Source organism: Lagenorhynchus albirostris, chromosome 6, assembly GCF_949774975.1.
Source record: "Lagenorhynchus albirostris chromosome 6, mLagAlb1.1, whole genome shotgun sequence".
Taxonomy (NCBI): domain Eukaryota; kingdom Metazoa; phylum Chordata; class Mammalia; order Artiodactyla; family Delphinidae; genus Lagenorhynchus; species Lagenorhynchus albirostris.
In genome coordinates, this window is record NC_083100.1 from 44,033,248 (window position 1) to 44,061,080 (window position 27,833).

At 38.2% G+C, this 27,833-nt stretch overlaps 1 protein-coding gene across 5 annotated transcripts in view; it reads left to right on the plus strand.

Moving 5' to 3' along the window:
* Positions 1-24,367, plus strand: part of HIBCH (3-hydroxyisobutyryl-CoA hydrolase) — an 87,977-nt gene extending 63,610 nt beyond the window's left edge. For 3 of the 5 annotated variants that reach the window (XM_060152450.1, XM_060152452.1, XM_060152453.1), the window contains 5 exons: positions 1,744-1,802; positions 2,515-2,596; positions 16,636-16,755; positions 21,136-21,169; positions 24,025-24,367. In XM_060152450.1, coding sequence (XP_060008433.1) covers positions 1,744-1,802; positions 2,515-2,596; positions 16,636-16,755; positions 21,136-21,169; positions 24,025-24,140 — 411 coding nt within the window. In that variant the 3' untranslated portion in view covers positions 24,141-24,367. Of the gene's footprint in view, positions 1-1,743; positions 1,803-2,514; positions 2,597-16,635; positions 16,756-21,135; positions 21,170-23,387; positions 23,502-24,024 lie in introns of all 5 variants that reach the window. The other 2 variants (XM_060152451.1, XM_060152454.1) reach the window with 2 other exon arrangements.
* The last annotated feature ends 3,466 nt before the right edge of the window (positions 24,368-27,833 follow it).

The window sequence follows — 27,833 nt, forward strand, 5'->3', positions numbered from 1 at the left end:
TCAGATCCCACAACTTAACGGGCCCAGTCCCACAAGTTGGACCCTGCTTTACACACCAGTCACAAATCCCAGGTTGTCACCTGTACTTCTCACTGACTGGCAATAAATTGGGGTTCTCATGACCCCCTCCTTGGGTTTGATAATTTGCTAGAATGACTCACAGATCTCAGGGAAACACTTAACATTTATTGGTTTATTATGAAGGATACGAATGCACAGCTTGATGAAGAGATACATAGGGTGGGGTCCAGAGGGGCCTCAAGCCCAGGAGCTTCTGTCCCCATGAAGTTGGGGTGAGCTCTCCCTGCATGTTCATTAACCTAGAAACTCTCCAAACCCCATCCTTCGGAGTTTTTATGACAGCTTCATTATGTAGGCACGATTGATTAAATCATTGACATTGGTGATCGAACTCAATCTCCAGCCCTTTTCGCCTCACTGGAGGTGGAGATGGGGGAGGTGTGGGATTAGATAGTGGAGTATGGCACTGCAACTTCCCTTGGTTGGTTCCCCTGGCAACCAGCCCCCATCCTTAGGGCTTTCCTATAGTCACCTCAGTAACAAACAAAGGTGTGATTGAAAGGGGCTTGTTGTGAATAACAAAAGACAGCCATTTCACCTTTATTTCAGGAACCGAAGACAAAAGACCATATATTGTAACAAAAGGTGATCTACTTAGGAATTTTCATGGGTTTTTGGGAGCTGTGAGCCTGGAACAAAAGGCCAAATATATGGACGGAGACCAAATACATATTTTTTATTTTAAATCACAGTATCACAATAGAGATAATTGTATTTCAGTCCAGGGTACCAAATTCTTAAGTACAGGATGGGAGAAATGTAGCCTACAATGGCACCAGTTTTAAAAAAGTTTTAACTGCCCAGTGTCAATCACAGCATAATAGGATTGCCCCCAAACTAACCTAGAGTTAGGCCTGTTATTAAAAGCATTGTATCCAAAACAAGGGTATGCGGAACCTTGTTGTACTTTGCTATGATCCAGCCACGTCTGCAGCTAAGGTACATGTACCACACTTTAAGAATGACCTTGATAAACTGGAATTTGTACATAAGAAGGACCTGGATCGTGAGGGGACTCAAAACTGCACTGTGTGAGAAAAGATTAACTCAAGGGGGATTAACTAGAACTATAAACACGAGAGGGCTGATTTTTGGTTCAAAAAAAATTTTTTTTTAATCCTAATTATAGTTGTTCAAGCACTTATGAGTTCTTTTCTGAGGTAGTGTTTTTTTTCCCCTGGAGGTCAGTGCTGTGGGGATATCGGGGATATAAACCTGTGTTTAGACTCATTGCTATCATGGAAAGAAGAAATCGCTTACACACTATAGTGTTTTTTTTCCCCTGGAGATCAGTGCTGCGGGGATATCGGGGATGTGGTAGGGATTTCTATATCAGACAGAAATTGGGGCAGGATGACTTCTTAGGTCCCTTGAAATCCTTAAATTCATTGACAAACTTTAATGATGACATAATAATATATAATGGCATACAAATAAAAATACAAGAACATTTTTTGCTGTTGATAGTTTTAAGAGCTATTCTGGAATAATACATAGTGTCTGAATTTTGAACATATGGTAGTAGTTATTTATGAGACTGGATGTAATTTGAGTGAAAGTTGCAATCTGCCACAAAATATTTCATTAAATATGGTGAAAATTTTAAGAATTTTTAAGATTTGAGTTGCATCAAATTAATTAAAGGTTTTTATTTTCAAACAGTCCAAGATTGATCAAGACAAGTCTTTTATACTTGAGGAACACATGGACAAAATAAACAGGTACTTAAAGAGAGGTGTCAATTATATCTGTTCCTTTGGAAAGACTATATTAAATTGAATTTACTACTGACGCTGTAATTGTGCTGTGTTTGAGAATGCACCAAATTCTGAGATCAGATAATGCAGTGTTTTTTTTAGTTACCTTTGAAAGTAGCTTCCTGCCCACTCCTTCAGGGGGAAATAAACTCATTAAATTTAAGTAATCTATCATGCTGATTCATTTTAGTGCAAAACATTTCTTTAATGGGGAAGAGAGTGTAGAAAATAACAATTGAACTAACTTATCTTTTATCATTGTAAAGTCATCTTCTCTGAAGGTCTTATCAAGCTGATCAGCAAAAGGTTTTGTGCAATGATTTGAGAGACTGACAGACTGACTTAAACACAAGAGGAGAAAAACTGTTGGAAAATAAGGCAACTATCATTACGTTTTAGAAGTATCAGTTTTTGACAGTTAAGACATCATTTACTTATGTATGATAGATGCAAGAAAGCAGAAGAGAAAATGTAGGCTTTATTTCCCATTAGTGAAGGTAGACTGCAAACACCCAGAGAAACAATGTTCTATTTCATCATCCTGTAATATAGGTTGGAAATGTTTTCATTCTTGAAATAGGGTTTAGGGGAAGCCTGTGTTTAGACTCATTGCTATCATGGAAAGAAGAAATCACTTACACATTGTTGAAATCTTACGTTTCCCTTTCTTTCATAGTTGGTTCTCAGCCAATACTGTGGAACAGATTATTGAAAATTTACAGCAAGATGGTTCATCTTTTGCCCTAGAGCAGTTGAAGGTAATGTATAGATTGTTTCCGCCATGAGAGTGGTGAATTCTTGTGATAGGGAAGCCTCTGAGGGGTGTCAGAGCTCCGTGATGGTGACATAGCCCACTGCACAGTTTTTTTTCTGAACTCAGTTGAGCTCCAGAAAGTAGTTCCACAAAACCTTTACCTAAACCCAAATGCCTTGTCTACCTGCTGGATATTGATAACAAAGCTAAGCTGTTTTTAGGTCTTTTTGACTATGACAGAGAAGGACTTCATAAGCATGCTTCATCTCCAGTAGTCCTCCTTGTCTTGAGGGAGAAATGTTCAGGGGTGTTTTTATTAGAAGGGTTGGATCAATGGCGAACAGTCACCTTATAATATATTGCAGTTGTGACATTAGTCTGTAAGTTCTATTTAATGTGCAACACATCAGTATATGGTCTTTTTAGCAGTAGGTTTAATAAGAAAGTGATCCTTCCTAAACTAACAAGAGGCTCCATCTACAGCCATAGCCAAGTCCTAAGCAATGTTTCTCAGTGTTAGGTACACTTTGATCTTTCTTCAACATGACTCAACTGGTAACAGCGGAAGAAAAGCTGTTTTTGTGTAAATGAGTGCATATTGGATACTGACATTCATGGAACTATCATGTGACTGTGAAACTTGGGGTACTTTATAGACTTCTAGACAAAGGAAAGAAAATGTATGTTTCCTTTTACTAGAAAGAAAAGGTGGTTTCTCTTTATCTGGTAGTATTTTTCAATTTACAGGTATAGTTATAGCATTTCAGTTGTCAGGTAACTTACTGACAAAAAATTTAAATTAAATCTTACCTGTGAAGATGGAAACATTTCCTCATTCTTAAGGGAATATTAATTTGTCTCTTAGGATCTTATTTAGTATTGGAATTCTATTAACTTTCAAGGATAGGCATAAATTAGAGTAAGTAGACCAGCCATATATTTCCCTAACTCACAAAAGTAATGTTACTGTTAACAGCTTTCAGTAATGTTTGCATAAATGTAGATAACCATTTTATATTTCAAGGATTCTGACTTGAAAGTTGGTTCTCTTGTTTTCAGAGCAATATAGAAACCAGCATTCCTGTTTGTGTTTTTGTTTGTTTTTTCAGCAATAGGGTTAAGTATGCACTTAGCAATTTCATTTGAAAATAGTCATGCAGTACAGTACCTCATAGGCTATATATTGAATACTATAAAAGCAGTACAGATAAGCAACTAACCATATTATTTTAAAACCACTGGCCTACCCCAAAACTGAGGGATAGGACTCAGATGGTCTTCCAGTTTTCCTCCCATTTCTCTGGCGATATGTTTATTCTGCATTCAGAAGAGGGTACTTGGCAAGCCACCCATCACAGCTAGGATCAGCATAAGCACCCTCACTGGAAGGACCGATTTTCATTTTTATTCAGTTGACCTGCTCTGTTGAATGAATGTGGCTCCACAGTATTAGTATCTGCTGGGAGTAACATGATGTGGGGATCAGAAATTCCCACTGAGGCTTCCCTGACAGAGACTTAGAAATAGGGCTTCTTTTAATTATGTCAGCCAGAAACACACACCAAGAAACAACCCTGAAGGAGAAGACAGTTGTTAGTGCTTCAGTGACAGGTTTGCAGATCACATGTTTGAACAACTTTTAAAGAAGATTCTAACACTTGTGTCAGTAAACCTCAAGGATTGCTCCTGACCCTGTGGACTCTTCAGGGATTCCTGTCTTCCTTCTGCAGGTCCCAATGATCTAGTCTGTATTGATGTTTGAAGTTGCAACCATCTACTCCATGTCTTAGGGGTTCCTTTCTCTCTAGGATTGTCCATCAGGAAGGACCTAATCTTTTCAACATACTTGCTTATCATTAAATAAAAACATACAGTTTTTCTTTAATCCTTTCTTTAGATTTTTAACTGCCAGTCACTGTAGGATAACATACGGGCTAAAAAAACTGACAAATATGGGGAAGTTGTAAAGAAGTTCCATCTTTACAACTGATGGAATTTTCGTAATATCTTATTTTATGGCTTCTAATGTCCTTTCTTAGATTTTCCTCCTAAGTTCCAATACACTTTTTTTTTCTTTTTTTAAATAATGCTGTGGGTTGGAATTCATCAAATCTCCTTTTAATCACTCTTTTGGTGTAGGTTGTTCATGGTGCCAAGCAATCCATGTAAACTAATGGGCTATTTAAATGCCCTGATGGGTAGCCTGTATTAGAGAAACCTTAACCAAAGACTCCCATTGCGGTATTCGTGTGTGTGTGTGTGTGTGTGTGTGTGTGTGTGTGTGTGTGTGTGTGTGTGTGTGTGTGTGTGTGTGTGTGTGTGTGTGTGTGTGTGTGTGTGTGTGTGTGTGTGTGTGTGTGTGTGTGTGTGTTGTGGTCAAATACATGTAACGTAAAACTTAACATCCGAACCATTTTAAAGTGTATATTTCAGTATTGTTAAGTATATTCACGTTGTTGTGCAATCAGTCTCCAGAATATTTTCAACTTGCGTAACTGAAACTTTATACCCATTAAACAGTAACTCCCTATTTCCTTCTCCTCCCAGTCTCTGGCAACCACCATTCTGCTTTCCTTTTCTGTAGATTTGACTACAATGGACAGCTTGCATAGGTGGAATCATACAGCATTTTTCCTATTGTGACTAGCTTATTTCACTTAACCATGACGTTTCAGGTTTCACCCATGTTGTAGCAGGTACCAGAATTTCATTTTTTTTTTAAGGCTCAATAATATTCCATTGTATGTTTATGCCACATTTTATTTATCCATCCATCTGTTGATGGGCATTTGGGTTGCTTCTACCTTTTAGGTCTTGTTAATATCGCTGCTCTGAACATGGGTTTACAAATATCTGCTTTTAATTCTTTGAATACATACTCAGAAGTGGAATTGCTGCATCACATGGTAATTCTATTTTTAATGTGTTGAGGACTTCCACACTCTTTTCCATAGCAGATGCACCATTTTATGTTCCCACTGACAGCAGTGCACAGAGGTTCCAGTTTTTCTGCATCCTTGCCAACACTTGTTATTTTCTGTCTTTAAAAGAAAAAAAAAAAAGCCATCCTAATGGCTGGGGGGTGATAGCTCATTGTGGGGTTTTTTTGTTTTTGTTTTTCGGCCACGCCATGCGGCTTGCAGGATCTTAGTTCCCTTACCAGAGATTGAACCCATGCCCTTGGCAGTGAAAGCGTGGAGTCCTAACCACTGGACCACCAGGGAATTCCCTCATTGTGGTTTTAATTTTCATTTCCCTGATGGTTGGTGATATTAAACATCTTTGCATATGCTGATTGGCCACTTATATTTTCTTTGGAGATATGTTTAAGTTCTTTGCTCATTTTTTAACTGAGTTTTTTGTTGTTGTTGTTGACTTGTAGGAAGTGCTCTCCTGTTTCAATCTCCCTTTTCTGGTAATGAGACTAGCAACCTTGCCAAAGTACAGAAGGTTCTTCAGGGCCAATGAGAGAAGTATTTCTTTTCCAGAATTACAAGTGATGCCAGTAATCAAAGGAATCATGGTTAGAAGCGGTTGAGACGACCTCCCTTGCCTCAACTCTCAGCAAGGATACTAATCCAAGGAAGGAATTTAAATGGGTCACCAGTCCTTAGGAGGGCTGGGGAATGAAGTCCACGGCCCAGAGAGGCAGAGAAACAAGAGCAGAGAGCAGTGAGTCAAATTAGTGTCCAGGGAGGTGGTCCTGAGCAAATGGCCAGGGAAACCAGTGCTGCTTTTGACTTGTCTTTTAGGTGTTTTCTTATTATTGATGTAGGATATCCTGCTGTGTTAAAGGCTTAGAGAGAGGGTGTATACTTTGCTTTTCCAGTACTAGAAAACTCTTACTAGATTTTTTGGGATTTCTTCTTTCTAATCACTAATGTGAGATTTATGTATTTTTTTATTTTAAAATGCTCATTTCATGAAGAGTAAATGAAACTCAGTTTTTACTTGAAGAAGTTAACATACAAGACTATGACAGGCCTCTATAAAGAATTCATGCACTGAAAAATTGGAGGAAAAATAGGAAAACTAAGAAAGATAACCAGGGCATAGATTTTAAGAAAGAGGAGCAGCAAAGTATTAAAACGAGAAATTAAACTTAAAAGATTACTAATCTTTCTGTAAGCTTTGAGAATTACCTGTATACTGTACTATTTAAAAATAAAGTGACCGATATTCAAGAAAATTGCTACAGGAATTGTTCTGCTGTAAACAACTAGAAAACTGGACAAAATATATGAAACAAGTATTTGTAGACATTGGACAATGCAGGCAGCACATGTGATTCCTGAGAGAAGGGAAACCAACAAGAGAGCCCTAAGATTGACTCAGCTTTCTTCCTGCAGGAGTTTCCAGAATATTGATCTGTACGTGTTATGGGTAAAACTCCACAAGAGCAGGGAAAGAGTCACAGGAAAGCAATAGTCTGAACAGTTAGCAAGTCTCACACAGGTCTGGGAAGTGTTCATATTCCCATCAGCCAGAAGATTTACATTTTAGTAGTGGGTGTAAATTAATACTAGAGTAATACTTGCTCTGAACTCCCAAGGTAATTCAGTGGGGAAAAGATAGTCTTTCCAACAAATGGTTCTGGAACAATTGGATATCCATATGCAAGGAAAAAAAAAGTTATTGACTCTTACCTTGCCCTTGTAGGAGAGAAAAAAATTCTCTATTCTCTTAGGTTCTCTGGCTGGGCCTGAGAATCAAACTGACATAGATTAACAGGAGAAGAGTATACAGATTTTATTAAATTTTTACATGTATATGGCTGTCTGTGCAAGAGAATGAAAACCTGAAGAATGACCAGAGCAGGAAGCTTGTATACCTTTTAGACAAAGAAACAATAAATTTGTTAAGAATTGACAAGGCAAATAACTTTTGGCTAGGAGTAGTAAATGGTGAAGAAGTAACTAGGAAGATAAGGGTTAATTTAAGAAGGTTCGTTTGTACAGATTTCTTGGCCCCAAATTCCCTATCTCTGGTGATCAGAATGGCTTCCTTCCTCCTGGCACAGGGAGGGTACCTTTCACATGGGGGTTGTATCTCCTGCTTTCAGGAAGAAAAGGAGGGTCAGAGTGCCCTTCTTACACCTATTGTTTCCCAGGTGCCTTTAACTCAAAATAATCAATATGACAACATGGCGTTATCTTGGGGTGACATGCTTTGAGCTCCTTCACAGTATATGCAATTCAGAATGTATTATGAACTTAAATGTAAGCACTAAAACTGTACCACTCTAAAGGAAAACATAGGAGAAAATCTTGGTGACCTTGGGCTAGCTAAGATTTTCTTTTTAATGCAAAAAGCTGGAACTGCAGAAGAAAAAAATTGATAAATCTTTATTATAATTAAACACTTTTCCTCTTTGAAAGACACTATCAGAAAAATGAGGAAGCAACAGATTGGGAGGAAGTATTTGTAAAACATGTATCTGATAACAGGACTTTAATCCACCACATATGCAATATAAGAATGTAAACAGCATAACTAAAAATGGGAAATCTAGATATGTTACCGAAGAAGATACATGAATGGCCAGGAAGCACATGAAAAAATGCTCAAGATCTTTAATCTTTAGGAAAAGGCAAATTAAAACCACAGTGAGATGTTGCTGTGCATCCATTAGAGTGGCTGAGATTTAAAAGGTTGACAGTACCAACACCAAATGTTGGTAAAGATGTGTAGCACTTACAACTTGCATATTGCTGGCAGGAACGCAGTTTGGCAGTTTCTTATAAAGTTAAATGTACACTTACTGTAAGATCCAACAATCCCACTTCTAGGGATTTACCCAAGAAAAATGTAAACTTTTGTCCACACAGGTGCTTGTACTCACATGTCCATAGTAACTTTATAATAGCCCCAAACTGGAAACAATCCGATCCCTAATTGAATGAGTAAACAGATTGTGGTATATTCATACAGTAGAATATTATACTCAGCTATAAGAAGGGATGAGCTGATACATTAAACAGCTTGGATGAATCTCAGAAGCATTATGCCAAGTGAAAGAAGGCAGACACAAGGACTACCTACTGTGTGATTTTATTTTTATGAAATTCTGGAAAAGGCAAAACTGTAGGCCCAGAAAACAAATCAGCTGCCCAGGGATAGAACTGAGGGAAGTAGAACTCTTTGGGGTGATGGAAATGTTCTATATCTTGATTGGTAGTTGTACAACTGTATACATCTATCAAAATTTATGGACCTATGCACTTAAAATGAGTGAATTTTATCATATGTAAATTACATCTCAGTAAAGCTAATTATTTAAAAAATAAAATGATATGCCAAATTATGTTTAAAAAACAGTTTGACCTGTAGAAGTGGGCATTATATTTGCTGAAGGTACCTATTACACTGTGCAGTTAATTGCTATTAATAAGAGTAACTGAATGGCAGTGTTGATGGATGCATTGTTCCTTTGGGAAAGAGTACAATAAACCTTAAGGGGAAAATACATCAATCTATGTAGACAGGAAGAGAAAACAGTTTCCAGTCCACTGATGGAGCTTAGTGACCCTTAAGTGCTATCATGAACATTTAGGATATCATCAAACAGGAGTACCTGCATCTTTAGATACTGTCTTTACATTTTTTTTTAATTGTTAATGCTTTTAAGAAATTACCGGAAAAATCTTAAGGTTGCAAAAAGCACTCTTCTTGGACTGGTTCTAAGCCTTTTATAAGAGGAAAGAAATATTAGTGCCCATTTCTTTAAAACAATATGACCCTCCAGAATGGTGAAAAAATATTTAAAAACAAAAATATGTCTGTGAAGCTGCAGTATTCGGTGAAGTAGACCAACTCGTTTAGGTATTTTGTGTTTCTATTGTATTTTTGGTCAATCTGAACATTTCTGGAAAAGATTTATAGATATAAGTACATAATGTATGAGATGATTATTTAGAAAAATATTCACAATTCATAGCAAAACATAACTCTTCACTACAGTTGATATAAACTAGTTAAAAAAATCAAAGACCTGTTTAACAGACAGGATATAACAGGGGCTTATGCCGCTTGGTTTTAAAATAACAGATGATGTGATTTACTGTGGCTTAAATTCTACCTTCTACTTAATTTCATTCAATCCCAAGGACAAATGCTAAGAAATAGTTCCCTTTTAAGCCTTAAAACAGCACAACAAAGCTTCGGGTATTTAGTGGCAGGGTTGAACACCATAGAAATGACAGTGTTATTCCATAAAGACCTCTACCTGCTTGTCCCTGTCCCCATTATGTGTCCTTTTCTCTCTATTGCTCCTGTCTTTTTGCTTTATTGAGTGCCATCTACAGCAGACTATAAGCTGCTGAGAAGCTTGCTTACTCCTGTATTTCCAGACACCTGTCACAGAGCATTTCACATGGTAGGTATGATGAATGAATGGGTAAGGTGCTGTGCTGCCACTGAGTTTCAAAAGTGAAAATTCAGTACCTGTTCTCAGAGGGAGTTCACAATCCAGTGGAATAGACACATAAACAAAATATGGTAAGTGCTACTAAGCTAGAGGCTTGCACAAATTATTGTGGGTGTCCAGAAAATGGTGGAAGGAGTCTTAAAGGCTTCACAGAGGAGACCTCTGAGCAGAGAATTAAAGATGGGAATGAGTTGTCAAGTGGCAAAGGGTATATCAGACAGAACAAAGCACATACTCAAAGGACAAATGTTAGGAGAATGCAGAGCTGGGAACAAGGAGTAAAGTGTCAGAAAATACGGCCAAAAAGATGATTGGAACCAGACTGTGAGGAGCCTTATGTTAAACTAAAGAGCTTGAATTCAGTGAATATTTTCTGAGTGTGTATGTATTTTAAGAATTCATTTTTTTTGAAGTACAGGAAAGTTATAATGTATAGCTGAAAAATTTTTACAACATAAACATAACGAACACCCAGAATAAATTAGGCACTCGATATGTCTTATTGAGTCCCATCCCAGTCACTACCTCTCCCTAGGCTAACCATATACTGATTTTTAACACCATAGATTTTGTTTTTGAGTTATGTATAAAATCATAGTTTTCTGTCTGTCTTTTGCTCAGCATTGTTATTTGTGAGGTTCACCAGTGTTGTATGTAGCAGTGGTTTGTTTTCATTGCTTTAAGTTATTCCATTGTGTGATATATCACATTTTATTTATTTATTTCTACTGTTCGTGGACATTTGGGGTTGTTTGTAGGTTTTTACTGTTAGAAATAATGCTGCTATGAACAATTTTGTCTGTGTCTTTTGTTAACAAAGATATGGATTTCTGTATATACCCAGGAGTAGTACTGCAAAGTCATCACATGTTGTTAAAAGATACACTAAAGCATATTAAGAATTTTGATAGGGCTTCCTTGGTGGCACAGTGGTTGAGAGTCCGCCTGCCGATGCAGGGGACACGGGTTCGTGCCCCGGTCCGGGAAGGTCCCGCATGACGCGGAGCGGCTGGGCCCGTGAGCCATGGCCGCTGAGCCTGCGCGTCCGGAGCCTGTGCTCCGCAACGGGAGAGGCCACAGCAGTGAGAGGCCCGCGTACCGCAAAAAAAAAATTTTGATAGTTTTTTTGAGCAAAAATTGATCGAAATCAGGCAGCACCAAAGCAGAAGTGGTAAGAAAAGCTCTACTGATAGAGCTTAGGGGAAGCCTTTTATGCAGAGGAGGTGGAAGCAAAGCAAGGAAATATTGATTGGCTGTAGCTTAAGCAGTTGCTTTAGTTGGGAAAGGCTAATTGGCTATTTATGATTGGCTGTCCTTAGGTTTCGATTTTTAACCTTGAGGCATTACAGGCTTAGATTTTGGTTTGCTTACAGTCTACTAAAGCATTAAGGGCACCTCAGTTAGATGGCCTCTGTTTAATTTAAAGCATGTACATTTATCTTAGTAGTTACCGTCAAAAAGTTTTCCAATATGGTTGTACAAATTTACATTGGATACTAAGTTGCTCTACATTCTCACCAACACTTGATATTATCTGTCTTTTTCATATTCGTCATTCTGGTGTATGTAAAATAGCATTGCATAGTGGTTTTAATTTGCATCCATGATGACTAATGGGGTTGAGCATCAATTCATACCTTTATTGGCTGTGGTATCCTTCCTTGCGAAGTGCCTATTAAATCTTTTTTATTATTACTGTAAGTTTGTAGGAATTATTTCTATCTTCTGCTAATTAAGTCCTTTGTCCAGTACATGTACTACATATATCTTCCTCCTATCTGTTACTTGCCTTTTTTCTATCTTAATGGTGGCATTTATTGAACAGAAATTTTCTGTTCAAAATGTGGAGAAGATGTCCTGAAGATTTGGGGCAGATCCATAACAGTCCATAAATGAGAGATTTCATTACAAACTCTTTACATTAACCAACTATAATGTAGAACAGGAGTTTGTTATTTTGGGGTTTTGAGATCTGTTGTTTTAACTATGTTTATGTTCTTAACGGCCTTTTTAAAAAGTGATTGGATATACTATTTTAGATTTTTCTTAAGTTAAAAATCCAACTGTATAAAGTGTTTCTAATTATAGTATTCCTTAGTTTTTTATTTTCTAAGTGTCATTTGCCCTCGTAGAAAACATTGTTTCTACTCAAAATTGTTTTCTATATGCTTTCAAATAATTTGTTTTGACCTGTTTTGCACTGATTTATTTCTCTTGTGCCTTGCAAGTATTTTAAAGTATCAGCTATTCAAATTAAATAATTTTCTATAGTATAATATGAGCAAATGATTTATCCTTCTCCTCTGACCTCTATAATGTACATTGAACACTTCTTAAGTGGTTACTGTCTGTGGCTTACTTAAACTTTTATCTTGACGGCATTTTTAATGGTTCAACGAAGTTTTTACACTTAGTGAATTTGGTTTTTTAATGGAATGATTAGAAAGTTCATCTCATAATATATTAATAGATTGGAAATATGCTGTAGCCATTTCTCAGAGGAGAGTAAAATTACACCCATTTATATTTTTCCTAAACCTTTATGTATTCTTTTGAGTTAGATGAAGAATAAGCTAATTTGTTGCCTTTAATTAGCTTCTTAAGCTCTCATTTCCTGTTCATTGTCTTTACCCTGTATGTAATGTAAGTCAGTATCAGCTCTATTTTTTATTGCATTTTTAAGAAGTAAAATGATCTAAACTTACTTGAATTCCTGTTAGTGTTCCTTCTTTTGAGATTAAAACTGGCAGAGCCTAGACTTTTAAAGAATGTTATACATGATATCCTTTTTTATAAAGGAAAGAACTCAAGAGATCATTTTCTAGGATCACTTAGTGAATCAGAGAAATAGTTGTTATAGCCCTTGAGTCAACTCTGAGTCCTACTTGGTAGAAGTTTTCTAATTGTAATCAGTAGGCTTGTTGAATGCTGTTTTTCTCTTGATAATTCATGTCAGACTGTATATTATTGAGTGTTCTGGCACTCCTGAGGAGAGGGTGAGCGGCATTATCCTGAGTTTTCCTTTTGTGGCAAATTTCCTAGGACTTAATAAATAAAACTTAACCAAAAGAAGGGTTCCTAGGATTCTTACCCAAAAGGCAGTGATTATAGTGCTCATAATGCTTTGAGTGCAAGGACCGTGTGCTGTTGATTATTGTCTCCCCTGAAGTGTCTAATGCATAATAAATGCTCAGTAATATTGTTGAATTGAGATGAGAATGTGAATCATTTGATAAAAATAAAGGAAAAAAGAAGTTGGCTATTTGATATACAGGAGACAACTGATCTTTAAAGGGTCAGATAAATTGGTTAGAACACTGACCAGTGTTCCTCTAATACGCAGAAATGTGTCCCTTCAGTTAGTTGTATGGGTGGGCGCAGGGTTGTATCCATACACATTTCTGGCTTAGCTAAAGATCCAAGTCCTAATCATTATCAAAATTTCCAAAACAGTCTGTGTTCCCTTTATCATGAATGAAGCTATGTTAGCTCCTTTAATGCTCTTCCATCATCCCTTCTTTGATTCCTCTAACACGGGGGTCCCAAAGCCCTGGGCCGCTGACTGGTACCAGTCCTCGGCCTGTTAGGAACCGGGCCGCACAGCTGGAGGGGGAGCAGCGGGCGAGCCAGCGAAGCTTCATCTGCCGCCTTCCATCATCCCCCATCCTTGGTGTTACCGCCTGAACATCCCCCCCACCCCGTCGTGGAAAAATTGTCTTCCACGAAACCAGTCCCTGGTGCCAAAAGGGTTGGGGACCACTGCTCTAATATGTCCCACTTCCTTGTCAAGGGAAACATCCCCATCTGTGGTCTTATTTCATCCTTTTCTGCCTACTCTAGGAACTAATTGCATCAGCCATCTCCCTCTTTCAGTATCTTCAATTTTACCTTCTTGAGTTAGTGGCATATTTTCTTCTTTCATTTTCAAAGCTTTCCTAGCCTTACAAAAAAGCCTTCCCTTGACTCTGTTTTTCCTCAAGCTACTCTCCTGACTTTGTCTTCCTCTTTGCCATTGAAATTACACAAACAAGGGTTTTTTTAATAAATAAATTTATTTTTTATTTATTTATTTTTGGCTTCATTGGGTCTTCGTTGCCACGTGGGCTTTCTCTAGTTGCTGAGAGCGGGGGCTCCTCTTTGTTGCAGTGGCTTCTCTTGTTGTGGAGCATGGGCTCTAGGCGCGTGGGCTTCAGTAGTGTGGCTCGTGGGCTTCAGTAGTTGTGGCTCGCGTGCTCTAGAGTGCAGGCTCAGCAGTTGTGGCACACGGGCTTAGTTGCTTCGCAGCATGTGGGATCTTCCCGGACCAGGGCTTGAACCCATGTCCCCTGCATTGGCAGGAAGATTCTTAACCACTGCGCCACCAGGGAAGTCCCCACAAAAAAGTTTTTATTCACTTCTTCACCTGACACAATGTCCTCTCTTCCATCTTTGTTCTTTTTGATGTTTCTTCAGCCTTTGACCTTCTTGACTACTTTTATAGCCTCATATAGTATGAGGAGGTAGGCTTTGGAGTTGGCTGGCTTAGGTTTGGATTCCTGCTCTGTGTGACCTTGGACAAATTCATGAGTCTGGTTTCCTCATTTGTAAAATGTGCATATGTGTGAACATACTTGCCTGAGAGCTAAGGAAAATGTGCTCAATTCCTTCCCTTCCTTGATTTGCTTGCTTTCTGACACATTGCACTATCCTGTATTGCCATGCCATTTATGAGGTGGGTAATATTTATTAGCTTCATTTCACAAATGAGGAAACTAAGGTCAATCATGTAGGAGGCAGCAGAGCTGAGATTCCACCTCAGAGCTGTCTCACTCTGGGGTCCAAAACCTTAGCCTCTGTGCTGAAGTGCCAGCATATTGAGTGGTTGGAGACTACAGTTTCTTCTTCTATTATCTGTCTTATGGAAACATCTTTTAACGTTTCATGAAATGTCTGAACCAACGGAGCCTTTGTAATGAAATTTTCTTCCCATTTTTTTTTTCTAGTTTGTGTATATGGCACAAGCACAGACAACTGGGGACCTTAAGTGGCCTTTCTTATGAAATTAGTTGGTAGCCAGGTGAGGAAGTATGGCGAGAGACAGAGTTTTGTGTCTAGATGGCACATAAAGTACCAAACTAAGAATTGAGGACACAGGCAGTTAATCATAACAGTAGTACTGAGTGAGGTGCATAATTGTGAGCTTGCACACCGCAGCCCTGTTGGAGAAGGAATTGTAGCTTCATTGTTTTTGCAGACCAGAAAAGATAGAAGGTAGCTGTGTCCCTCCCTGAAGTACACCTTTTAGCATTGTGAATGAAGTTCTTCTGAATCTTCATTGTGATAACATGAGCATTGCTCTGACCAGAGAAAACTACTGGGTTTGGAAATGAAATGGACGCATTACCTACTTGGCTATGGAAAGGATGGGCCCCCAGCACAGTATGCGGACTGCTGCAGGGTGCCATCATCCTCGTGGCCTGCACCCAGAAAGGTGAGAACATGGAGTAGGAGCGCTGTCAGGGCATTGAGTGGGATCGTGTCCATACAGCACTGAGGGCAGAAGCATGAGTTCTGCGAATATGAACTAGATTCATAAAAGACTTAATTGTTTCTCTCTCCTTCTCATCTTCTCTTCAGCATTGTGGCTGTAGGTAGGGTACTGATCTTCCCTCAACTTTTCCTGTACAGTAGTCATCTATTTAAGCTCTGGCAACTGCTTGGTAAGATACTGCCCTACCCTCTCAGTCTGTTCTCTGAATCTGTTGCCAGACTTGAGGATGATACAGAGAACCTGGAATCTTGATGTGGGGAGAGTTCTTTGAACTCAAAAAGTGAAATTCATACATTAGACAGTCGCTCAACAACATGCCTGAAAACTATATATTGCAATTTCAAAGGAAAGGGCAGGGCTTAGATTTATACGCATGTAATGGGACCTCCTGCAGCAGCTGTTGCATTCACAGCCATACACATGTATTGGAACATCAGTAATAACATCTTTAAATTCAGAAGGAAGTGCCATAGCATTTTAGCCAAGGAGTCAGGCCTATATTTCTTATTTTATCAAATATTTAAGTACTAGAGAAGACCGCGTCACAATACCTTGAATTATTGTCTCTCTCTTTACTTCCAAGGTAAGTGGATTTATTTTTAGGTGAAGACTATAGTTCAGTTAAGACACTTTTCTAGAGTCACAAAGTGGGAAGGAGGAGCTGTATTTCTACTCTTTCACTTTCTTTATATTAGAAAGTGAAATGTCTGTCCTCTGATACATTAGTGCTTTGTGAGATGTGTATTAGTTTTATTTAGGCCTAATCACTGCTTGCTTATTACATAGTTGAGATGATAATTTATGTCAGGCAGGCTACAAAATGTAGATGTACTTTGTTACTTCAGTTATGGATATAGGATTTCTTCCACTTGCAGAACGATCTGTTGTGTTGTACCGGATTAGAAAATTTTGTTTGGTGCTTTGGCAGGATTAGGCTAAGGCATAATCTTATTTTTATGAGACTTTGTTGTATGAAAGTATTGTTAAGGAGCAAATTTTAATATGATTTATATCAAAACTCAGCTAGTTTATTATAAGCAGTAAAGGAACTATTGGGCTAAAACTAGTAAATTTTTTTCTCTAATAGGTAATTAATAAAATGTCTCCAACATCCCTAAAGATCACACTAAGGCAACTCATGGAGGGGTCTTCCAAGACCTTGCAGGAAGTATTAACTATGGAATATCGGCTGAGTCAAGCTTGTATGGTAAGAATTTTTCTTTGAAGTATTGTCATTTTCTATGAAAATGACATGAAATTTCATGACATGAAATGACATGAAATTTCTATGAAAATGACATGAAATTTCATTTTCTATGAAAATGATATGAAAGTCATGTATGTTCACTGTAAAACATGTAAAATATAGAAAATTTATAAACAAGAAAATTGAAACTATCTATAAATCGACTCTATGAAAATACAACAGGCCAGTTAGCTTAAGGCACGTGGGAATATTGCTCACAGATTGTTAATAAGCCTTTATGAAACAGCAGTTACCTTTGCATGTAATTGTAAGAAGGACTCTAACCTTCTATTCTGTGAAATTCACAATAGAAATTTTAACCATTTTACAGGCATAGTCTCTGACCTTGGGCAAGAAGCATAAATTCTCTAAATCTAAATGCACAAAGGGAAGTTATTAGTCTTTTATATGTTTTAATTAATAGATTAGCATTGAAAATACCATTATAGATACACTTAAAATAGGCAATAATCACATAGAATATTATTGATTTCATGAAATATTTCAGAGTCATAGTGATTTATTCTTACAGATAAAGTCTTTTTTTTTTTTTTTTTTTTTTGTGGTACGTGGGCTTCTCACTGTTGCGGTCTCTCCCGTTGCGGAGCACAGGCTCCGGACACGCAGGCCCAGCAGCCATGGCCCACGGGCCCAGCCACTCCGCGGCATGTGGGATCCTGCCGGACGGGGGTACGAACCCGTGTCCCCTGCATCGGCAGGTGGACTGTCAACCACTGTGCCACCAGGGAAGCCCCACCAGATAAACTCTAAAAAAAAAAAAAAAAAAAATTATTTATTTATTTAGGCTGTGCTGGGTCTTTGTTGCGGCATGTGGGATCTTTTAGTTGCGGCATGCAGACTTACTAGTTGCAGCATGTGGACACTCAGTTGCGGCATGCAAACTCTTCAGTTGCAGCATGCACGTGGGATCTAGTACCCTCACCAGGGAACAAACACAGGCCCCCTGCATTGGGAGCACAGAGTCTTACCTGGTGGACCACCAGGGGAGTCCCCAGATAAACTCTTTTAAAGCAGAATTATCTCTTTTGTGTTATGTGTAGAGGACCCTTAGATTAATATGCTCATGACCTAAAGGAAATATTATGTTTAATAACTAGAAAGCAGACATACCTAATGGTCTTCGATGTCCTGAAATAGTGAAGATATTCAAAATAGTTCATCCAACCATAAATTAAGCTCTATTAGTCATATATTGAGGTCACTCCATAGGATGTAAATGGCAGCTGAGGTCTTTTGTTTATTATGAGTAGGTACTATGCTAGGCACTTTACGTGCATTCTCTCAGTTAAATATTACACTGTCTGTAGAAGGCAGGTACTATTATTGTTTCCACTTTACAGATGAGGAAACGGTGGCATAGAAAAGTAAAGTAACCTGCCTAAGGTGGTACATCTGTTAAGTGGCAGAGACATGGCGTGTGAAACCAGATGGTCACGCTCCTGACCCCTACCCAGTACACTTCACCCAGTCCCTGTTATTCGCTGTACATTTAGTGTACTGCCTGGATTGATTGAGTCGCTCCTTCCTTCATTCTCTCAGCAAATATGTTTAGCTATGTGCCAGGCACTGTGCTAAGTATTATGCTGTTGTATGTCCTTGTTCTCATGGGATTTATAGCCTCCTGAGACTATAAAGAACAAGTAAACAAAATAAGTAAAATAATTACAAATTGTGGTAAGTGCTGTAGAGGAAACCTACAGGGTTGGTGATAGAATGATGTGAGGACAAGAGGGAATGGGGGAAGCAAAGGGAAAGCTTTAAATAAGTAGGTCCAGGAAGACATCTTTGAGATGTCAGCTCATCAGTGACCTGAAGGGTGAGAAATGAGCATGTTGAAAAGCCTCGTGGGTTTCAGCGGGGGGTGATTTGGTTTTAGGAAGGTAATTATTGCTACTGAATGATGATGGGGTTGGGGAGAGGATTCAGAGTGGATGTAGAGATCAGATATGAGTTTACTGCAGTAATCCAGGTGCAGAATAGTAGTGGCTTAGACTAGAGTGGCAGTGGAGAGAAGTAAATGGATTTGAGACAAATGTAGGAGATAGAATTGATAGGCCTTGATGGATATGAAGGAAAGAACACATTTAGGAGTTGGAACTTAGAGGTGTGGGTTAGAGATTTAAGTCTGAGAGACATTAACGCCAATTTAAAAAAAGAACACTTTGGAGATTTATTTACTTAACAAATAAGAGTGCTTACCATGTGCTAGGCACTAATATATAGGTAAACAAAACAGAGACATCCCTGCCCTCCTGGAACTTACTTTATAGTGGGGGAGATAGACTATAAACAGATAAATTTGTAAAATATGTAGTATATTATTACAGGTGCTAAGGAGCACAAGTAAATCGGGAAGGAGGGTATGGAATACAGGGGGACAGGAGTTGAACTTGTAGATAGGAAGACCAGAGAAGACCTCACTGAGATGATGTTCTTTGAGTGAAAACCTGAAAGAAGTGTGGGAGCGAGCCATGCACTATCTGGAGGGCACCTGACGTACAGAGCTCTGAGGTGAGGGGTGGCCTTCCTGTTCTAGGAACTGCAGTGGGGCCTTGCTGATGGAGTGGGGCAGGGGTGGTCGGGGAGTGAGAAAGAAAGGAGGTCAGGGCAGACAGCATAGGGAAGGGCTGTGCAGAGCATACATGGCCGTGGAGGTCTTTATAAGACTTTGGCTTTTGTTCTGAGTAAAATGGGAAGGCACTGGATGTTTTCTGAGCAGAGGAGGGACAGGATCTTATTTTTAACAGAATTGATCACTCAGGCACTGATGTGTTGAGTTTAGAGTGGATAAGATCATATAGAAGGAAAATGAGCAGTGGAAGAGAAAATGGACAGAGGTGGGAGAACCAGGAGAGCGTGGTGTCATGAAAGCAGGAGAGGAGTGTTTCAAGGAGGAGGGAACACTGCCAGAGCCTCTAGTAGACGAGGATAAAGGCATGCTTTGCGTTTGGCAATACTGAAGTTACAGATGATTTTGGCAAGCCATCTCAGGGGTGTGTGGAGGCAGAAGTTGCAGTGTGGTAAGCTGGAGGGGAAGTGAGTAAATGGGATGTGAAGAATTGAAGACTGTGCACAACCCTTTCTTCTTGAAACAGAAATAGGGTAGAAGCTGGGACTGTGGAATCAAGTGAGATTTCCTTTGGAAGATACTAGAACATGTTTGTAAATGATTGGGAATGAGCCAATAGGGAAAAAGGATTATGTTGATGATACTAATAATAGTTAACATTTACTGAACACTTACTGTGTGTCAGATGCTGTGCTGGAATGTGGATTAAGATAATTTTAGGATGGATGTGTTGATATTACCATTTCATATAAGGAAACTGGGAGTTAGAGAAATTACTAGCCCAAGGTCACATAGTTACTGTGTAGTAGAGCCAGGAGGTGAACCCAGGACATTTGAACTGCATGCACTCAACCACTAAGTTATACTGCCTACATTGATGATGGCAGGAAAAGAGAGACAGGTGACCTTCTCAGGCTTAGTCCTTGAGAAGAGGGCATATGAATGGGAAGGCAGGGGAGGATTGGCCTTTGGCAGGGGTGGGTCCCTTCCTCCTTAGACGGGAAAGGGAAGGCATGTGCAGATGGCTGTAGTTGGGCTGCAGATGTTTTGGTGGGAAGAAGAGAATGTTCTGTCTTAGGGCGTCTTTTTTTCTTCTTTTAAAATAAAGTAGAAGGTTAACTCATTAGCTGGAGAATATAGTGTAAAGAGTAGAACTTGCTAGGGGAAGAGGTTGAGGGGACAGAAGACAGTTGAAGTCATTATCTTGCATTGGGGAAGAGAACATGGATTGTGAGGCAGTTTTCCATGCCTGTTTGAGATTTGTGATCATGAATTTTAAACGAAGCCAGTCACAGTTGTATGATTTTTCTGCAGTAAGATTTTAGCTGCTCGAACACAGGCAGAGGTAAATAGTAGGGTTCAGCTGGTGCTGAGATTTTGCCAAGATAGAATAAAGGGCGGGGGGAAAGGCTTGAGGGAGATAAGGGCGTTTTCAAGAAAAAAAAAATGACCGCATTAATGAACTGGGGAGACTGGGCTGGATGAAGAGCAGAGTGAAGCCAGAACAAATGGTGAGAAAGTCGCGTAGATCAGTGGAGCTCAGTTAAATCAGGGATTTGTAGCAGCGGAGATATTTGAGCAAATAAGAAAAGGAGGAGGTGATCAGAGTGGGTTCTCAGAGGTGGTCCAGTCTCTGAATGTCATGGCTCAGGGTGTGGCCACGGAGTGGGGGCTAAAGTGGCTGGAAGAGAGGAGATGATCAGGAATGAAGATGCCCAGAAATTCTGCATTTAATCTTGATTTTCTTTCAGAGAGGCCATGACTTTCATGAAGGTGTTAGGGCAGGTAAGTGACAGTTGTTTCCTTCCTGGCTATTATGGAAATAGGATTTTTGAGCAGATACTGTTAAAGAAAAAAAAAAAAAGATGATGGTTGTTTGATTAGTGAAAATCAAACTTTTATAAAAATTGCAAAGTGTTTTTTTGAATATTACCAACTGGCATATGAGGGAAGACCAGTCTTTGAAACCAGTATTGTTTAAAAAATTCCAGTAATGTGGCCACCGCTCCCTAATGTATATATAAGAGGTAATCATTCTCCTACAGTCACATGGACTCCCTCTGCTAAGTGCAGCATGAGTTTGTAAATTAATTCTGCTGCTGAAGCCTTTGCAAGGTACGTTTATTCTCCTGCAGAAAGGCCTGAAGTCCCCTCTAAAATCCCAGCTGTGTTGGACCCTACCATCCACCTCTTTGCCTGAACCTAGCAGTTAAACATTGACATTGAGAAAAAAACATGGCATAATTAGTAACATATGCTACTATTATTAATTTCTATTTTTGCTTATCATCTTCAAAGTAAGAATATTAAGAAAAAGCTAGTGAAGTAGTTGATTTTTTTTGTTCCTAGCAAATCTGCAACCATTTCTTTTTATGTATAAGTCCATATGCCTATAAATAGTAGCTGTCATTTATGTTGTATAAAATGAGTTCTTTCACTCTGCTTGTATTTTACATATCTAATTTTCTTATGTTTTTATTTATCACTTTAATATAGTACAGACTCTAGATATACTTTATCTGAATAAAAGGTTATGCTCTCTGAGCTGTAAGCTTCAATAAACACTGGTCACTGTGGTAGAATTCTCTTCATTTCTGGCATGATATAGTATAAGAAAGAAACAAATCCTTTCAGAGGACACGCGGAGTTGAGTCAGAGGAAATGGCTATGTTTTATAGAAAACATGCATTCATCCTACTAATTCCCTGCAAATTCTTGCTGCATGTGGATCAGAGTTTAGACCTCTGATTTTAGGAGGACCTGTGTGCTACTTGGATTATGTTGCTAAAGTATTCATTCATTATATGTTATAGCAGCCCTTCTTAAACTTAGAAAAGAAAGGTATTGTCTTTTAGATATCCTGTCAATTATTTTAAGGAAAAAGAGCTGAAACCAAGCAGCACCAAAGTTCTGATTCATAGCCCAGGTGCTTATCAAGCTACTTTTTAATGAAGAGAAAGTATGTACCCTCATCTTTCAGCATAACCTCTTTATTCAGAAAGCAGTATCTATTCTGGGTAAAACTGTCAAGATGTTCTTACATAACCAAATGTTTGCTACAATTTACTAATTATAAAGTATGTTACCGAATTAGATAAAATAAACTATCAAATTAGGGGAATGGCTGTAAAAACTTCTTACTTTTAACATCTAGAATAAACTTCTTCCTTCAGAAGAATTTACAGGAAAAAATTTTTTAAAGGATTATCTCAGAAGAGCTAGAGAGCTACCAACTGGAATTTGAGTGGGTGCCTCATGAAACCTGAAAAACCTGAGTTGTCTACACGGCAAGAACTTGTTTTATCTATGCTAGAATAAAAATTTTGTTAGTTTGAAATTAAATAACATGCAAATTTGATTAATATTCTCTTTCCATTTGACCTTCAGTGGACTGTCAAGGAGGTAGATAGCATTGACCCAGAGGGCTTTTAGGGAAGAGATTCTTGTAGAAAGAATGCTCCAGGATTGTTTTTATTTACTCTGTCCAGGGAATGTAAAACTTTCAACCTGGCAGGGATCATAACATCAGTGTTCAGTATCACCACTGATCTGACACTGGAATCCTATAGTTAGGCAGCCAAACCTTGAGAACCTCCAGTATCCACATTTAATTATGCATAAAGCCCCCTTCCCTCTACCTTCTGAGGCAGCCTACTGCCTTTGGTTCCCAGATTGCTTCTTTAACTATTTTGCCTTTTAGTGATTAACTCATTTTTTAAGGTTCACTGTAGGCTTTGTATGTTTAAATACTTTAATTCCCCACAAGAATTACGCACATTTTAAGCATGGCTGAAATTCCTTACCACAGCCAGACTAGGTACAGCCCCGTTCTCTTTCTTTTTTGTTTTTAATTTTTTGAGATAATTGTAGATTCAAATGCAGTGTAAAAAATAATATGGAGAGATCCTGCATACCCCCCACCCAGTTTCCCAAATGGTAACATTTGTATAACTGTAGTATACTATCACAACCAGGAAATTGACATTCTCCTCCCTTTTTAAAGGAGGTTATGGATTGATTGCCTCATACTTAAAATCCTGTGGGGATACTATGTGGCTACACCAAGTGATGACTACACTGAAATAAGAGAAGCAGAGCTTCTCATGATAACCTGAAGGTGGTCTGGTATTTTAATTCAGTGTGAGCTAGAAGATTCAGCAAAACAGTTGTATCCACATTTAATTATGTATAAAGTCCCTTTCCCTGTACCTCAAGTAAGTTTCCTCTCAGTTCAATGTGGAGGAGGTTAGAAGACAGATCTGGGCCCTACCCACTCTCCTGCCTTCTCTTTAAGCCACACCAACTCTGGTTTTACCTCTTTTATAAAGAGCTAAAGAGAGATTTCATTTATTATATTATTAGAAAAAGAAAAAAGAGTTCTAAGGCTTAAACCACTGGATTAGTTCAGCAGACTGTATTCAAGCTAGAGACATCAGGTTTAGCAGGTGAGGTCATCATCCAATTCTGTGAGGGCTTAATTTAAGGGGAAAAAGAAAAAGGGACACATACAAAAATTTCAACTTTGCAGAAAAAGATGTGCTATAGAAAAATATGCCTAGTCCAAGGTAGTTTGTGTCAATTCAGTAATTAAAATCTGGTAATAACCAAAGAGAATACTAACGTTTCTTATGTCTTGACAGTTTTAATAGATAAAGACCAGAGTCCGAAGTGGAAACCAGCTGATCTAAAAGAAGTTACTGATGAAGCTTTGAATAATCACTTCAAATCTCTGGGAAGTAATGATTTGAAATTTTGAAGAGACTGGATTTTTAAAGTATTATTTTGGAGCAGAGTTGGCAAACTATGGCACATGGGCCAAAGCCAACCTGCTGCCTTTTTTTTTTTTTTCATATATCCCTCAGCTAAGAATGGTTTCTGCATTTTTAAATGGTTGGAGAAAGAAATCAAAGACCAATATTGTGTGGCATGTGAAAATTACATGAAATTCAAATATCATTGTCCATAAATAAAACTTTATGGGAACATGGCTTTACTCATCTGTTGACATATCTGTGGCTGCTTTGAGTAGTTGCAGTAGAGATTATAAGGCCTGCAAAGCCTAAAATATTTACTGTCTGGTCCTTTTCAGAAAAATTTTGCCAGCCCTATTTTAAAAGATGGGAAAATTTGAAGGTCTTAGATTCTTGAGTTAGTATATCTAATGGAAATGGGAACTTTATGTTTTGGCTTAGGGTATTGGTTTTTAATGTTGATTAAGTAAACTTATGTATAGGTTATAAAAAATAAAAACTGAAATTTTTTTGGATACTGTGTTAACACTTCATAGAATTTTCTCCATATATAAATCTATTTTAAAATAATTATGAGTTTCTGTAGCTGAAGTGTTCCTTTTATAATGACAGAAATCTCAGGCAAAGAGAAAAGGTTATTATGAGGTTGTCTTTCCAGTATTATCGACTCAGCCTTGGCTTTTTCTGAAGTTAACCAGAATCTCTTCCTATGGGGAAAGTAAAAGCATTATTTCTTGTTGTTTAGAGTATTTGCTAATCTGGCAGAATGAGGCATTAGAAAACTCTAATCTCTAAGGTAGAGACACTCTGCCTTCTGCAATTTACATCAGACTTTTGTGTGATAACAGTAATTTGTTCTTACACAGTTCAAATCAGGAGAAAGGACTTGAAAACAAGAGGACTTCTGTTCAAAATAGAAGTACCTTCAGTAATTGGTGCTGTTGACAAAATAAGTTTTTTTTAAGGTACACAACTGCGGATGTTCCAGACTTGGAACGTTAATGTCTAGGTAAGAATTATTTTTAAATTAAACATCAGCTTATGATTTACTTTATAGCTTGGTACAATTTTTCCATAATTCCAAACCCCTCAGAAACTAAGAGAACTTTAGTTTTGTGAAAGAATGAAAAGCAGGCAGAACCGGAAAAGACATCAAAGATTATATCCTGCACCCTTCTCATAGATGAGGAAATTACAGTCCAGAAGGAATTGCTTTAAATTTTCTGTTCTCAATATACTTAACATGAAGCATTTTTCTTCCCCCCAAAATTAGGAACATATTTGGAAAAAAGATGCCATGATAATGAACATGTTTACATTTATATTCTTAAAGCTTCTAAATGTGGATGTGAATGATCTAAGAAAATACTTGTGTAAATGGACTTTTATTTTCTTTGTATTTGCTAGAAATGCAGAAAATGTTAAGTCCTTTTATGTTAAAAAATTTGAAATCACACAATGGTGAAAAGCATTTGCTTGCTTCAATTAAATAAGGACTCATAACTAGTTAATTGCAACTAGACTTTTATTGAACAGTTAGGAAAAATGTTTTCACAAAAATATTTGGGAAAAAATATACCATTTCATAGCTAAGTCTTAACAGTGAAGAGATTTGCTAACAAAAGTTGTGTTTTGCCAAGTAAGATGTAGGGAATACATCTGAGCCTGTGCCCACTGCTCCAAGGAAGACATGTCCAGTTTGGTCACACAAATACAGGATGGGGGCATTATGATTAAGCAAACAATTTGTTTGTTAGAACTTTGTTTTTAAATTACTGTTCCTTGACATTATTTATAATTTGTCTCTAACTTTTGATTTCTCAAACTATATAATTACAAAAGTATAGTTCCCCCATCTCATACAATGCCAGTGATACTGTGATTCCTTTGGGACTAAGATAATTTTTATCCCCTTCAAAATTGTGCTTTAAGTGCTAATAACCATAGGTAGTTTGCAAAGAACTGATAAGGCAGTGGAAAGTGGAGAACTGTCAGGTCAAAGGCCTGTGACTGAAAGGTAATAACTAGCTTTCAAAAAACACTGAACTGGGAAGGGAGCAGTGAAGCACATGTGTGGGGTTATGTGAGTTTTCTTAAATGAGGAATCAGCACATTTCTCTCTGCTAATCTGCTGCTTCCAGAGTTGCCCCCTGCAGGTTCTTTGTCATGCGGGTGGCACTCATCTGCCCCTCTACTGGATGTTCTTGAGGGAGAAGATTCAGTGGTTGGGCACGTGTGAGTGTGGTAAAGAACGGAACGGAACTTGGCTACTGTGTCCTTCCCCTCAGATGAAAACACTGGAAACTCGTTTTTGGAGCCTGACGTGAGTGTTGTTTCTTGGGCCCTCTTTTCCCCATTTTCTTTTCCCTTATAATTTGGCCACTATTCTTATTTCTTCTGTGTTTGTGATCTAAGTTGGAACAAATGTTTCCCATTCCAGTAGCTAATAATTCTTTCAGTCTTCTGTTCTCCTTCCTTCTCAAGCAGCCCTTCTACTCTTTGTTCATGAAAGACCTTCAAAATGAAGTAAATCCAATATTTAAAGATGAAGGTATGTAAGAAATCGAATTATCGTATCAAAGATGTTCTCATTTATCTTGTCATCTAGGCCAAACTATATCTTGATAGCAATCATACGCAGTATATTTGTTGATCCAGCTCTTTCCTGCCTGCCCCCAACTGGGTTTATCCACTAACTCACTGATTATGCAAGCCTTTGTAGTTCCGTGTCCATGGTTTGACATATTATACAGCGTACGTCTCCGTAAGTGTCTGTATGTCACAAGATACTATACTGTTAAAGTGAGTCAGGGGCAAGGGGGTGGTGCTCAGTGACAAAACCCTATTGCCATAGTATCAGAGAGGGTGGCAACAGAGATTAGACCCTTAGATACGGGTCTGGCAGGCCTGCCTGTATTTTACCCCTACAAAATAGAGGCCCAGGGCAAAGGAGGAACCTGAGATCAAAATATTTAGATTTAATCAAAGCCTACTAGTCTATGTCCCTATGTATGCTGAAAAATTTAGTGTGATGCACTGCTTTTATATGGCTTTGTGTTCTCACCATAATATGTATTATCTTATATACTTACTTATATCTTTTAAACAGCAGTGACCTTGCAGCAAAAGTATCTGATGTAAAATGTAAAATGAATGAAAAACGGCAACATCTAGGCTTTTGTCTGAGTCATCAGTATAAGCACTCATAAACCTAAATTTTTCTTCATGAGCTGGAAATATGTTTTGCACTTTTTGGAAACTTTCTGTTCTTAGCCTTGTAACTTCAGATCCTTGTATAAACAGGGGTGGTGGGTTTTCTATTTTGTAAAGTTGCTAGATTATAAGTACAACAGGACAGTACAAACCCTGGGATTAGGTGAAAGTTAAATGACCAGTTGTCCAAAGGCAACTGAAAAGTGGCACACCACTCACTTCAAAAGAATTTTCTTTGCCAGTTTACCTTGGAGAATTCAGTCTATTTGATTGTGGGTTTCAGAGTATAACTGCTAAAATTAGAGGTAGCAATTCTGCCTGCTTATAAGGTCATACACATTTATGTCATTAGAGGTCACAAGCCTTTTTCTGCCTTTCTTTAGATTTCAATGACAAGGGTCTGTTGTATCTTAATAAAAGGATCTAATTGCATGGGCTTAAATAATTCCTATTCCAGTTAAACTCAATGTGTGGCAAATCTTGAT